Below are 15501 nucleotides of genomic sequence, written 5' to 3'. Positions count from 1 at the left end.
TCCTATGAAAAGGAAGGAAATATCAATTAAAATGTCTCCCATTTGGCTTTGAGTCAGCTCTTTGGTTTTTGGAAACTAGTGGTTTCTTCGAAGTAGAAGTGTGAAGTGTGCAATTAATGATCATACCGGAGCCTACTCTTGTGCTACGCGGCCAGCACTGCATCAGTGTGAGTTCCCGCTGACATCACTGGAAACTTCCCCATTTAAAGAGGAAATGGGTGGGGAGGGGGGTGTGTCATACTGATTGGACAACAAATTGTCCAGTCTGGGATTCATAATAAAAAAGATAACATCCGTAACCAATGCCATGTAAGAAATATAGTTTCCTGGGTTTAATTAATGGTTCTTTAAGCCACTTAGAAAGGTAAGTAGAGCATCTTTGAAATATACAAGAGATTTACTTTTAGAGTAAATATAGTTTTTTGTGGGTTGTTTTGGTGTTTAGGGGTAATGATCACCCCAAATCACGAGGTGTGCGTTTTTTGTTTACCTGTGCACATGATTTGGGGGTCTCCAATCAACACGTAATGCTAACTTACCACACATATGTGGTGTCTATGCATTCAGGAGATATAGGAGATTATTTTTTGTGCTTTTTCTTTCTGATCGAGGGTAAAGCATCTATCCTCAAATATTCCTGGAACATGAAACAGTTGTCTTTGAAATCTTCAAGGTGTGTGCTTTTAGAGAATATAGTAAGATATAGTTGTTACTTACCTGCCCCTGGCTCCCACGTTGCCGCCACGGAGGAGAGGGAGACCCCCCTCCAACACACGACCACCGGAGCCGCCACGGAGGAGAGGGAGACCCCCCTCCAATGCACGACCCCCGGAGCCGCCACGCAGGAGAGGGAGACCCCCCTCCAATGCACAGACACCGGAGCCGCCACGGAGGAGAGGGAGACCCCCCTCCAACGCACGGACACCGGAGCCGCCACGGAGGAGAGGGAGACCCCCTCCAACGCACGGCTACCACCGCTGCAGCCTCCTCGCGGTGCCGCTTCCACCGTCATCTGCAGGATTGCCGCGCAGGAGAGGCAGACCTCCTGGAACACGGCGTCTGGCACTCGCGCGCCCTCTAGTGGTGAACTCCCAAACTGCAGGCATTTATGAGGGGAGATTGCGCCACACTCATCATGGTGGCGATTCCCGGACATTGGAGGTGACGTCATTAGGTTTGGCGGGAGATTTGAACTTCCTCTGCGGTTCCTATTTAAACCTCCTCAGTTCTGTCTGACTTTGCCTTCTGTTGGTTGTCTATGCCTTGTGCTAGTACCCAGATAGCGGTTTCTGATTCCGTATTCCTGTGTATGATCCCGGCTTGTCTGACTTCGTTGATTTCCTGATTCCTGACCTCGGCTACGTTTACGTTTATCCTGTTTTCCTGAATCCTGACCTCGGCTCCGTTATATGACCATCCTGCTCTCCGGAAACCTGACCTCGGCTTGTTTGACCTGTTCTGTCCTGGAGTCCTACCTGACCACGGTGTCTCCTAACTACTTGTACGTGACAGAAACAGAAGGCCATCATGAGACCCGCTTCGGTGGGACCTCAGGGTTCCTGTGAGGCTCGTCTGGATGAGATGGACCATCGTCTGGATCAGTTCGCCCAGGCGCTCCAGACCCTTCTACAACGCACGGACCCCGGACTACAAGTGCATGCTCCTCCGGCTGTAGCTCCTCCGCCTGTACCGTCTCCAGCTCCAGTGTCAGTGGTTCATGCTCCTATGAGTCTTCCACCACCCCAGCGATATGGAGGAGATCCTGCTACTTGTCGTGGATTTCTCAACCAGTGCGAGATTCATTTCGAACTTACCCCTTACGCCTTTGTTTCTGATCTGGCTAAGATTGGTTACATAATCTCGCTTCTCAAGGACAAGGCCCTGGCATGGGCATCTCCTCTGTGGGAGAGGAGCACTCCGGCGGTTCGCTCCTATCCTGAATTTGTGTCCGCACTACGCGCTGTTTTCGACGTTCCAGGCAGGAGTTCCACTGCTTCGTCCTCTCTCTTCAACATCCGTCAAGGAGAGCGTACCCTCATGGACTATGCTATTGAATGTCGTACGCTAATGGCTGAGGTGAATTGGACCAGCGAGGCCCTTATTGCTGCTTTTTTGAATGGATTATCAGAGACTTTGAAAGACGAGATCGCTGCTCGTGATCTTCCATCTGACCTAGATTCCGTAATCTGCTATGTAACCCAGATCGACCTTCGTCTTCGAGAACGGCAGGTGCAACGAGACAATCTGAGAGCACGGGAAAGAGGTGTACGTTCCCTACCGCGTCTTGCTCCTCAGTTCATACCACCACCCACGTCTCCTGTCGCCTTCGAGGAGCCTATGCAGCTGGGAGTCACTCGCTTGTCTGAGAGTGAGAAAGCCAGGCGAAGAAGAGAGGGTCTCTGCCTATACTGCGGTCTGACTGGACATTGGGCCCGATCCTGCCCTAAGAAGTCGGGAAACGCCCGCACCTAGAGTGGTTTAGAGGACCTGCTTTAGGTGTGCTGGGTCTGTCCTCTGATTCTAGCAGTACTCGGATGAAGGTTCCAATTCGGATATCATGGCCGGAGGGATCCGTTTGCACAGAGGCCTTCTTGGATTCTGGAGCCGCAGATAACTTTATTGATGCCCATTTTTGCGAGCAGCAGTTTATTCCCACCACACTTAAAGACACGCCGGTGAGAATTGAAGCCATTGATGGCAGACCACTTCATCCGCCACAAGTCACCCGAACTACCGTACCAGTGACACTCTCCGTAGGGATGATGCATAAGGAGAATCTTCTGTTCCTGGTAATCTGCTCTCCCTCGACTCCTGTTGTTTTGGGGTTTCCATGGTTACAGAGGCACAACCCTACCATCAATTGGGCAACTGGGGAGATCACGTCCTGGAGTCAAGCTTGCGGGGAGCACTGTGACACACCCATTCGACTGGCCATGGTGTCTACTGGGTCGGAGATGGCCGCTATGGTTCTTCTGAGTCATTATCAGGAGTTTGCGGATGTATTTGACAAGAAGGAAGCGGAGAAGTTACCTCCACATAGACCCTACGATTGCCCTATTGATCTCCTTCCGGGCACCATGCTACCCCGAGGTCGAGTCTATCCCTTGTCTGTTCCCGAGACCAAGGCCATGGAATCCTACATCGAGGAGAATCTTAAGCGGGGTTTCATCCGGCGGTCTACGTCCCCGGCTGGAGCGGGATTTTTCTTCGTCAAGAAGAACGGAGAACTAAGACCCTGCATCGATTACAGAGGTCTGAATAGGATTACAAGGCGGAACTCCTATCCTATCCCCCTCATCTCGGAACTTTTTGACAGATTACGTGGGGCTCAAATCTTCACCAAGTTGGATCTCCGTGGGGCTTATAACCTGGTCCGTATTCGTGCCGGCCACGAATGGAGGACAGCTTTCAACACCCGCTCGGGATATTATGAGTACCTGGTCATGCCGTTCGGTCTGTGCAATGCCCCGGCGGTGTTCCAGGAATTTATCAACGACTGTCTACGGGACTTTCTCCAGCAGTTCGTGGTCATTTACCTGGATGATATCCTGATTTACTCGACGAATTTATCTATCCATCGCGACCAGGTCCGTCAAGTTCTGAGCCGTCTCCGACAGCATGGGCTATATGCCAAGTTGGATAAATGTGTTTTTGAGACCCGCAAGGTGACCTTCTTGGGGTACGTGATTACTCCTGAGGGTTTCGATATGGACCCATCGAAGGTTCTGGCGATCAAAGATTGGCCACGGCCTACGGGTCTCAAGGCCCTGCAACGTTTCCTCGGGTTTGCCAATTACTACAGACGCTTCATCCGGAATTACTCGAGGATTGTCGCTCCTCTAACGGACTTGACTAAGAAAGGGGCCAATGTGTCTGAGTGGTCCTCCGAAGCAGTGTCCGCGTTCACTCTTCTCAAAGAGAAGTTCACGACGGCTCCAGTATTACGGCATCCCAATCCGCTTCTACCATTTGTCCTGGAGGTGGATGCTTCTGAATCTGGAGTGGGAGCGATACTCTCCCAACGAGCTTCGTACAGCGGACCACTACACCCTTGCGGCTACTTCTCCAGACACTTCTCTACAGCCGAGAGGAATTATGATATCGGGAATAAAGAACTGTTGGCAGTTATCCTGGCCTTGGAGGAGTGGCGTCACCTGCTGGAGGGGGCCTCGGTACCGACCTTGATTCTGACCGATCACAAGAATCTCCAATACATGGAGTCGGCTAAGTGCCTCAATCCTCGCCAGGCAAGGTGGGCTCTCTTCCTCTCCCGATTTCCGTTTGTGCTAACGTACCGTCCGGGTTCAAAGAACACTAAAGCGGATGCACTATCCCGCATGCATACGCAACCTGAGGAGGAGAGTAGAGAGCCGGAACCCATCATCCCTTCTGCCAAGGTCGTTGCAGCCATTCGGTTACGAGGTTATGCCACTTTGCTGGATCGCGTCACTCGTTCCCAAGGTCAAGCTCCGGATTCCTTGCCTCCGGGGAGACTGTACGTTCCTCCCAGTTTGCGGGTACCTGTTCTACGCACACTACATGGTGCTAGGACCTCGGGACATGCAGGAGTGGCACGCACCAGGGAGCTACTTTCACTGACTTTTTGGTGGCCTCATTGGGGCAGGGACGTTACAGCATTCGTTCAGTCATGTGCGAGATGCGCGGCCAACAAGTCCTCTCGTACTCGTCCGGCTCGCCTTCTTCGACCTCTCCCTTGTCCTTCGGTTCCCTGGACTCATGTGGCCATGGACTTTATTGTGGAATTGCCACCGTCCAGGGGACATACCGTGATCCTCGTAGTGGTCGACCGTTTCTCTAAAATGGCCCACTTTATTCCACTACGGAAACTACCCAGCGCCTCTACCCTGGCGGACATCTTCATCTGGGAGATTGTGCGACTCCACGGAGTACCTTCTGAGATCGTGTCGGACAGAGGTACCCAGTTCGTGGCAAGATTCTGGCGTGAATTTGCGAAATCCTTGGGCATCACATTGGCCTTCTCTTCAGCATATCACCCGCAGACGAACGGTCTGGTGGAGAGAGCAAACCAACATCTGGAACAGTATCTACGTCTCTTCATCAATGATCATCAGGATGATTGGGTCGATCTGTTGCCGTTTGCGGAATTTGCTAGGAACAACACGCTCCAAGAATCTACCAGGATTTCGCCTTTCTTCTGCCTGTATGGTCTCCATCCACAGTCCCTCCCAGAGACATTACCGGTTTCAGCCATTCCAGATCTGGAGGAGAGACTTGCTTCCATTCATACCACCTGGGCTTCGGTACATTCGGCATTAGAACACGCAGCTTCGCTCCAGCAGCGTCAGGCCAACAAGAGGCGCTCGCCCAACCCCTCGTACCGGCCTGGCGATAGAGTGTGGCTGTCCACTAGATTCCTGAGACTCCGGGTTCCGTCCATGAAATTGGCCCCACGGTTTATTGGGCCCTTTCCAGTTCTACGGCAGATCAATCTGGTGGCGTACGAACTTGCATTGCCCAGAACGCTCCGCATCCCTCGGGTGTTTCACCCCTCATTGTTGAAGCCCCTAGTCTGCAACCGGTTTACCCGAGGCGGGAGTTCTACTATCGAGACTGCCAGGAGGGCTTCGGAGAGAAGGACTCCTCGGGTAATTCTTGATTCCCGGCGCCAACAGGGCAGTTTGCAGTATCTGGTACAATGGAGGGGTCTCGGTCCTGAGGAACGATCCTGGATACCTGCGGCACGACTCTCCGTACCACGACTGATACGTGCGTTTCACGCTAGGCGTCCTTCTCGCCCTGGTGGTCGCCCTGAGGGCGCCCTTTCAAGGGGAGGTACTGTTACTTACCTGCCCCTGGCTCCCACGTTGCCGCCACGGAGGAGAGGGAGACCCCCCTCCAACACACGACCACCGGAGCCGCCACGGAGGAGAGGGAGACCCCCCTCCAACGCACGACCCCCGGAGCCGCCATGCAGGAGAGGGAGACCCCCCTCCAATGCACGGACACCGGAGCCGCCACGGAGGAGAGGGAGACCCCCCTCCAACGCACGGACACCGGAGCCGCCACGGAGGAGAGGGAGACCCCCCTCCAACGCACGGCTACCACCGCTGCAGCCTCCTCGCAGGAGGTGCCGCTTCCACCGTCATCTGCAGGATTGCCACGCAGGAGAGGCGGCGTCCGGCACTCGCGCGCCCTCTAGTGGTGAACTCCCAAACTGCAGGCATTTATGAGGGGAGATTGCGCCACACTCATCATGGTGGCGATTCCCGGACATTGGAGGTGACGTCATGAGGTTTGGCGGGAGATTTGAACTTCCTCTGCGGTTCCTATTTAAACCTCCTCAGTTCTGTCTGACTTTGCCTTTTGTTGGTTGTCTATGCCTTGTGCTAGTACCCAGATAGCGTTTTCTGATTCCTTATTCCTGTGTATGATCCCGGCTTGTCTGACTTCGTTGATTTCCTGATTCCTGACCTCGGCTACGTTTACGTTTATCCTGTTTTCCTGAATCCTGACCTCGGCTCCGTTATATGACCATCCTGCTCTCCGGAAACCTGACCTCGGCTTGTTTGACCTGTTCTGTCCTGGAGTCCTACCTGACCACGGTGTCTCCTAACTACTTGTACGTGACAATAGTATAGTTATTACATATAATATAGTTTGCGGGTTTTCTTTGAATTGAGCTAACATTTGAGAAATACATAATCATATTTACAGATGCTGTATTTGTTGGATAAGAAATAATGAAAGATGACTCACATGGTTAATAACAAGAAGATTAACTTGTGTTTGTTTTATGGCACTAGATGTAAGCTTTTGAGGAAATGTATGCATTAGTTTATTTTGATACTTTCTACCAGTTTCATCATGGAATACATCATTTATACCTTTTTCAGTATATGTTTACAAAAAATTCACTTTAACTTGGGCTTAACCAAGAAGAGGTATGGCCATGATAGGGGCGGGCATCACCACAGGGGGCCCATGACTTTTTGTTGCCTGGGGCCCTGGATGGTCACAGTCCACCCCTGGATTGGTTCTTATTCTGGTGTCAAATTCTTTGCTCTGTTTCTTGCCATCACTGAAGGAACCATTAATTCTGCTTTGCATCGGAAAACCTTACAGGATGATGGTGCATTTTCATTCAGGTTTCCTTGTTATCTACTATTATTTGAAAATCAACATTCAGTGCAGCAATTCAACAAACACTTTTCTTTCATGCAATTATACGCTCATTATATTCACTGCTTCCCACTTTTTCCCCCTTTTTTGAAAATGTTTTTTCTTATCTGACCTCCCTTTCATTTTTCTTTCAGTTTTTACAACGTGTCCTATATTTAATAGAATCTGTTTTATGCCTCTGTATATATGTCAGGATGCTAGGTAGCATAAACTGAAATCCCCACCACTCACTGAAAAAATTTATATAAATTAGAGTCTATCTGTGTTCCAACCAGACATATTTCTATATTCCAAACAGGCACCAGTCAGGAGCACTATATTATTTTAACATGTATATACAATATAAAAATACTAAGTAACATCTGTGTTTTTCTGTCTTCATATGACCTTCATTATAGTAAGGAAATAAAGTTTTAACGTTTTATAAACTTGGTCACTGCTTGTTTGGAACATCTATGCATTAATGCTTTTAAGCTTTTGATGCATGCTCTATTCAGCCAATGTACCCTCCTAATACCATTGTATTTATTTTCTATTTCATGAAAGGAAAAATTGTTAAATGTTCCACACTCGCTAATCAAGGATTTATAGCTGCACATAATGTGTATCGCCAAAAATCAAAAGGCTCACTGAAACATGTCTCCAATCGTTGCTGCACTTAGAACAACATTGCAACTTCACAGAAATATAACCCTGTTCATTACCCTAAAGGCGAACCAGTACGTCCCATTGAAAATCACATGGGGGGCTCCTACATGCGCTGCAACCAGCACGTTTGCGGGACTGCCTTTACACCCAAGTTATGTGATCGCTGTGATGGTCAATTACAACGATCAAATTACTGTTCTGTCAGTTACTGTGCCTCTCCCCGCTATCTTTAGTGATCTGTGCCGGGATAGAGAACATCAGTCTGTGATTCCTGGAAAAATACCCTCAGGGATTGCCAGATATTTTCTAGAGATGAAACATACTGCTTCATAATTGTGATTCTTGGGTATTGAAAGAATAGGCACACAGATACAGGAGCTCTGAGCCTGAAAAGAGAGTTTCCTCATACAGGGTTCGGCGCTACAGTGGTTAGCTGCTGGCCTACGTTAGGTGCCCGTCGAGCCACATAGACGTCTGCGCGGACGGCCCCCAGATCAGTAAAATCTGCAAGAGGGGTAAGAGAGAGCTAATGGGTAAATGAATGAGTGAGTGAGAGTTTAGGGGCAAAAATGGGATAGGCAGGCTGTTTAGGGGTGTCACGTTCTGCCCAGGCTGCGGAGCTGCATATCTGTCTTGTTTCAGTTTCCCTGTTTTGCTTTGATCCATTCCTGGATTTCCTTTTGCTCTGTTCTGATCTTCCATTCCTTGCTTCTGCTTCAGCTCTTTGCTTCAACTCTGTTTCCTTTATAAGGTGTGCCCCACCCGTGTGTTCTGTTTGTCTCAGTCTTCAGTCTAAAGGTATGTCTCAGTGCTATGTGTTTGGTTTACATATTTTGTTTGTTTCGTACCACTGTCCGCAGGGATTAGCGTTAGGACCCACCGTCATTGGAGTACTTTGGCGTAGTGGTGGGCTAAGCATACAATGGCCATATCATGTGATGGAATCTCCAATTGTTATCAAACAGTCTTAGGCTAGTTTCTGTATTCATGTTTGTTTGTCTCTTATGTACCTTTGCTCTTCTTCCTTGTATCATTTGAGGATTCTGGTTCCTCTCTCCTCTTCCTTTGTCCTAGTCAATATGGCCTATCCTTGCTTAAAGGAGAAGCGTCCGAGGATTCCGGCTCCTCACTCCTTCCCCTGTGTTCCTTGCCTTGTTCCCTGTCCTTTGTTGTGCCCTGTAACATGTATATCTTGTCTGGTTATGTTTCGTGCCTGGTCTCTCTGTCCGTTGCTTGTTATGTTTCTGCTATATCCTTTGCTTAGCTTCCATACTCCCAGCCTGCAGCATCCTGCACATGATTCCAGTGATATGTTTCATGCCTGCTCCAGGGTGCCTGCAGGATATCACTTTGTTTCATTCTGGACTTCATCCGCTGCTATATCAGGGCGCTGGTGTTTGGCTGCACAACCCTAGGTGCACAACACATGGGTGAGTGTTGTCGCCCTGCAACCAGGCCCTGTCCATCTCCAGTACTGCACTGTGACTCCTGCATACAATCTTCTGGCACGCTGGGTCCTTTCAGTCATCTGTTTGGACCCAGTCCGTGACATATGGCCGCAGGTGGACGGCCAGGAGTTCGCGGAGTGGAGTCTGCAGCATTCCAGCCTGGCCAGAGGGCTATCTGTCGTGTGCACCCCTCCAAAGGGGTTTCCTGTCGTGTGCACCCCTCCAAAGGGGTTTCCTGTCGTGTGCACCCCACCAAAGGGGTTTCCTGTCGTGTGCGCCCCACCAAAGGGGTTTCCTGTCGAGTGCGCCCCACCAAAGGGGTTTCCTGTCGAGTGCGCCCCACCAAGGGGGCTTTCCTGTCGAGTGCGCCCCACCAAGGGGGCTTTCCTGTCGAGTGCGCCCCCACCAAGGGGGCTTTCCTGTCGAGTGCGCCCCCACCAAGGGGGCTTTCCTGTCGAGTGCGCCCCACCAAGGGGGCTTTCCTGTCGAGTGCGCCCCACCAAGGGGGCTTTCCTGTCGAGTGCGCCCCACCAAGGGGGCTTTCCTGCCGTGTACCCTGAAAAGGGGTTTCCTGAGTTGCGGCCAGCCCCACTAGTGGACTCCCAGTATGAGTGCCTGCATCCGGGCTACCCTGGTTGAGTGCTCTGCAAGTGGGCAACCTGTCGTCTGCCCAGCAAGTGGGTTACCTGTCGTGTCTGCCCAGCAAGTGGGTTACCTGTCATGTCTGCCCAGCAAGTGGGTTACCTGTCGTGTCTGCCCAGCAAGTGGGTTACCTGTCGTGTTGGCCCTGTCAAGTGGGCTTATTTGCCTTGCCTTCGTCTGGACCTAAAAGTCTGCTAGAGACAACTTCCTCATTCCTGTTGAGATATTCTGATTCCTGTTTTGGAGGAGATGGCTCTGCTAAGCGGCAGTGCTGGTCATCGAAGGACTCCTAAGTTTTTCAGACTCCGTATGCTGGTTCCTGGGTTGACTTGTTTCTTCAGTTCTCCCGTCAGAGCGGGCCTTCCTTCTATTGCTGTTTCTGTTCGCGTCCGGAGGCCGCTCATTCGGAGGGGGATACTGTCACGTTCTGCCCAGGCTGCGGAGCTGCATATCTGTCTTGTTTCAGTTTCCCTGTTTTGCTTCGATCCATTCCTGGATTTCCTTTTGCTCTGTTCTGATCTTCCATTCCTTGCTTCTGCTTCAGCTCTTTGCGTCAACTCTGTTTCCTTTATAAGGTGTGCCCCACCCGTGTGTTCTGTTTGTCTCAGTCTTCAGTCTAAAGGTATGTCTCAGTGCTATGTGTTTGGTTTACATGTTTTGTTTGTTTCGTACCACTGTCAGCAGGGATTAGCGTTAGGACCCACCGTCATTGGAGTACTTTGGCGTAGTGGTGGGCTAAGCATACAATGGCCATATCATGTGACGGAATCTCCAGTTGTTATCAAACAGTCTTAGGCTAGTTTCTGTATTCATGTTTGTTTGTCTCTTATGTACCTTTGCTCTTCTTCCTTGTATCATTTGAGGATTCTGGTTCCTCTCTCCTCTCCCTTTGTCCTAGTCAATATGGCCTATCCTTGCTTAAAGGAGAAGTGTCCGAGGATTCCGGCTCCTCACTCCTTTCCCTGTGTTCCTTGCCTTGTTCCCTGTCCTTTGTTGTGTCCTGTATCATGTATATCTTGTCTAGTAATGTTTATTCCTTGTCTGGTTCACTGTAGTGCCCTGTAACATGTATATCTTGTCTGGTTATGTTTCGTGCCTGGTCTCTCTGTCCCTTGCTTGTTATGTTTCTGCTATATCCTTTGCTTAGCTTCCATACTCCCAGCCTGCAGCATCCTGCACGTGATTCCAGTGATATGTTTCATGCCTGCTCCAGGGTGCCTGCAGGATATCACTTCGTTTCATTCTGGACTTCATCCGCTGCTATATCAGGGCGCTGGTGTTTGGCTGCACAACCCTAGGTCCCCAACACCTGGGTGAGTGTGGTCGCCCTGCAACCAGGCCCTGTCTAACTCCACTACTGCACTGTGACTCCTGCACACAATCTTTGGGCGCGCTGGGTCCTTTCAGTCATCTGTTTGGACCCAGTCTGTGATAAGGGGGGGGCAGAGGTGGGACAGGCAGGCTGTTAAGGGGGGGCAGAGATGGCACAGCAGGTTGCTAAAGTCGCAGAGTTGGAACAGGTAGACTTCTAAAGGGGCAGAGTTGGAACAGGCAGGCTGTTTTAGGGGCAGAAGTGTCACACACAGGCTGTTTTAGGGGTAGAGGCCAACCACGTCAATGTCTGTCTTAGTGTATAGTGATAGGAGTTTTGCTACACTACCATCAATGTCTTGCTCAGTGCATAGTAATGGGAGTTACGCTGTACAACCATCAATGTCTGGCTCAGTATATAGTGATAGGAGTGATGCTGTACCATATTTGTTCATAAAATGTTATTTATTTAAACTTAGGTATATTATTTAAGTTAAGTTAATAATTTATAGATTTCTATTTTTTTTTGTGGGGGGTGCCACATACAGGATCTGCCCCGGGTGCCAAATACTCTAGGTACGCCCCTGCTAGGGACACCTATTTTTACAGTATATTTTTTGTAATCTACCTGCTGTCTTTCATGGGATTTTGTCTCATGGACCTGTAATTATGGTGGATGTCTCACTATACCCAATTATGGAAAATATCTGAGTCTAAGGCTATACAACCATACATAATTAGTAACAAACATTTGAAGCTTATGTTGTATAAATGCTATAACTTGACGTGATGCATTAACATATAATTATGTATATTCTGTTTTTGCTGTATTATTTGTATGTTTATTTTTCTCATATTTATTACATATATCAGGTATTCTCTAAAATGTTTACTGTTTTCAATTCCTCTACACACATTGCAGCATTGTCTTGCATGTTGATTGTAGACAAACTGTATACCTTTGCTGTTTCTCTGTTGAAGTAAAATGTGGAGACCACTGTATCACCATATTATGGGTTAGTATGTGCATCAAATCAAATACAGCTGCAGGAATGCTCATTTTAAACTATATAAACACTTCTAACACTGCTGCAGATAGATCACCCTTGAAAAAGACTTTGTAGTCAAAACATTGGGGGTCTCATAGGCTGTTTCCGCTCTTCTGCCACATGTGGTTGCTTTATTTAAAGTAAATCTCTTTTTTGTTTGGATGTTTTAGTCATTTGGTGTGAATAAAGTACTATTATATTTTAACATAGCTAATAGTTATTCTCATTTTGTGTGTTTTTTTTTCTGAGTGCAACTCTACATAGAGCATGCAGAAGACATATAAGATATCCCCCAATAAAATAAGCAGAGGAAGAATAAAATATTAAAATTCTAATTAACATAGAAACATAGAAGAATTTAATGGAAGATAAGAACCATTCGGTCCATCTAGTCTGCCCGTCTTTCCTGATGTAAGCACTCAGACCTTAGTCCTTGGTCTTGTCTTAGATAAGGGTTAGGTTTATACCTTTCCTATGCATGTTAAAATTCCCTCACTGCATTAGCCTCTATCGCTTTTGCTGGAGGCTGTACCATTTATCTACTACCCTCTCAGTAAAGTAACATTTCCTTACATCACATCTAACCTGACCCTCTAGTTTTAGATTACGACCTCTTGTTCAAACATTTTTTTCTCCTAAACTTATCTCATGTACTTTGTTAAATCCCTTTATGTATTTAAATGCTTCACATCTAATGCATATTGATATCCCTTTCCTGATCATTTTTATCCTGCGAACTGTTATGTCCTTAATAACCTAATAATGCAATGACCATTTCAATATGTAACTGATGCTTTTATTATAGTGTCTGCTAACCAGGCCTGGACTGGCCATCGGGCAAACCGGGCGTTTGCCCGGTGTGCCGGGCCGGATTGACTTAGGGGCTGATGGAGCTGCAGCTCCAGGCCCCTACCTTAAAATAGGCCCAGTCAGGACCGAACTGACTGGGCCTATGCGGCCTCTACGGCCGCATTAACGCAGGCCACTCTAAGGGGTCGGGAAGCCCCCACCAGGGCCGGCCTTACGGGTTTTTTTTTTTTTTTACTTTATTTAACATCCTCCATGTTAAATAAAGTTTTTGTTAACTTTATTTAACATGGAGGATGTTAAATAAAGTTAACCCCCCCCCCCGATGTTTTAATTTACACCCTGTGCAGCCGCAGACCCCTAAGGCCGGCCCTGGTGGGGGCTTCCCGGCCCTTTAGAGTGGCGGACCCGGTCGCAGTTGCGGTGGGCTTAAGGGGCAGGTGCCCCTTTTCCCCTGCGTTAATGCGGCCTTAGAGGCCGCATAGGCCCAGTTAGTCCGGTCCTGCCGCGGGCCCGGCCGCAGTTGCTGCTTGCTCCGGCAACAAGGTAAGTAGGGTGAGGGAGGGGGGTGCAGTGAGAAGGGGCAGAGGGGGGTTAGATAGTGAGAGGGGGTACATAGTGAAAAGGGGTACTAACTGTTACAAAGAAAAACAACTGTCAATCGTCTTTTTATGTGCCAGCTCCACCCAGTTGATGACATCATGCTTGTATGGAAGCCATCCAAGCAGGCAGCAAGCACAACACCACACAAACCATTTACCATCTTAGGAGACCTCCACTGAGTTCTCTCCAATATGTCGAGATCCTTCTGGAGACCAAATCTGTACACGATACTCTAGGTGAGGTTTGACCAGAGATCTTTGAAGTGGCAGAACCACCTTTGCCATAGTTCATCAACATCACTGTAGCATAATGGCAGAGAACTGTTTGTTGCACACTATGATGAGAAGTGAAAATACTAATTGCTCTTCCAGGATTTTGCTAGTCATGTGTTCTGCTAGCTACCTCAGTACCATCTGGCACACTGTGAAGACTTTGGTATTCAAATGCTTCTATAATAGCTCCTCTGTCTCTTCTTTCCTCCAAGCTACTGAATACATATTGAGATATTTTATGAAATAGAATCAGACACAAAAAGTAATAGTTTTTAAAAAAATATATATTTTAGTTTAAGAAGATGTGGCTTTTATGCTTGTACACATTGTTTTCTTTTCAGCTAATTAAAATGTGATCACATATTATTGCAATTGTACTTTCCTTTCTCTTTGCTAAACATGAACCCCATCCCTCCCTAATTTGCCATTAATAATAAATATAATATGAACTTGTGCAATTATTTATAGTATTGCAAGCTTTTCCCTACAATTTTTCCACATTTAACTTAGGGCAAGAATTATTAATAAGTATAGACATAAACACATATTCATTCATATAAAGGAATTGTAGTCCCCAATGCAATTTCATTTCAATTGCATTTTTTTCTCAACTGGGCTTGTTTCTATATCAAATGAAAACATAATCTTCCCTTGAATTTCAGATTTGTGATTAGGGCCAATAACAATGAATTCAATTAAGCTAAACAGGAATACTGTCTTTCTAAGTACTCCAGGCAGCCTCTGTAACAGTTTACAGTTTTCTTAGGCTAACTCTAGCAACACTAATCCTTGGTGGATCCCATGAGTTAAGTGTGTCATTCCCTGTTGCCTAGCTAGTCCAATCATCATGCATGACCCTTTGGTATCCTTCCTTCCTGAGGCATTGTTTTATAATGCCAAGGGTTATGCCAAGTCTGCGGTCAAGGGCAGCAAGATGAGGCTCTGTCAAGATAGGTGTCAGTGGGTCTGAAGAGAGAGATTCCCGCATGACATCACTTAAACGGTAAGGCTCAGTTGCCAAAAGCTGCAGTCGCTGCATGGTGGACTTCTTAATTCTGATACAAAAGAAAAAAAAATATTACAGCTGGTTTACAATTGTTCTAGTGATTTTAGAAGTAATACCTGTCTATAAAGAATTAATTAGTAAAACATGGCTAAATAAAATAAATAAGCTAAATAATAAATAAGTAATTTAATATAGCCGATACTCATATGCATGAAAACAAGAAGGGTAACAGATGAGTAATTGTAACAAAAAGACAGCAACTTGAAATATTTTACACTCTAACAGTTATTGGTCTGCCTTTGTGACATGCTTGTGTAAACCTAGATACATTAGTAACTAGATAATAAAGCGTGTGGTACTAGAGGACTGCATTGGGAGCCAAAAAACTTGCGGGCGTGGGCAGTCTTGCTGGGGCTGCGGGCGGGAGTGGGCGGTCAGGCACAGTAGCTGCGGGTCCCGGGAATCCCGCGCAGTCCCGCAAGGCGGCCTTCTCGCTGCTCCATTACAGTGTCTCCTATCTTGCGCCGCCCAGGAACAAGGCGGAGTCACGTGGT

The 15501-nt window shown here is 47.8% G+C and overlaps 1 protein-coding gene across 1 annotated transcript in view; it reads right to left on the bottom strand.

Annotated features, from left to right (window-relative positions):
* Positions 1-14770: 14770 nt before the first annotated feature.
* Positions 14771-15501, bottom strand: part of LOC149284382 (extracellular serine/threonine protein kinase FAM20C-like) — a 53272-nt gene continuing 52541 nt past the window's right edge. The window contains exon 10 of the mRNA XM_089496799.1: positions 14771-14996. Coding sequence (XP_089352925.1) covers positions 14771-14996 — 226 coding nt within the window. The remainder of the gene's footprint in view (positions 14997-15501) is intronic.

The sequence above is a fragment of the Sceloporus occidentalis genome, unplaced genomic scaffold (genome assembly GCF_023333645.1).
Source record: "Sceloporus occidentalis isolate IW3139 unplaced genomic scaffold, rSceOcc1.0.p SCAF_94, whole genome shotgun sequence".
Lineage (NCBI taxonomy): Eukaryota > Metazoa > Chordata > Lepidosauria > Squamata > Phrynosomatidae > Sceloporus > Sceloporus occidentalis.
Note: the sequence above shows the minus strand (reverse complement) of the source record. Positions and strands in the feature narration are given on the sequence as shown.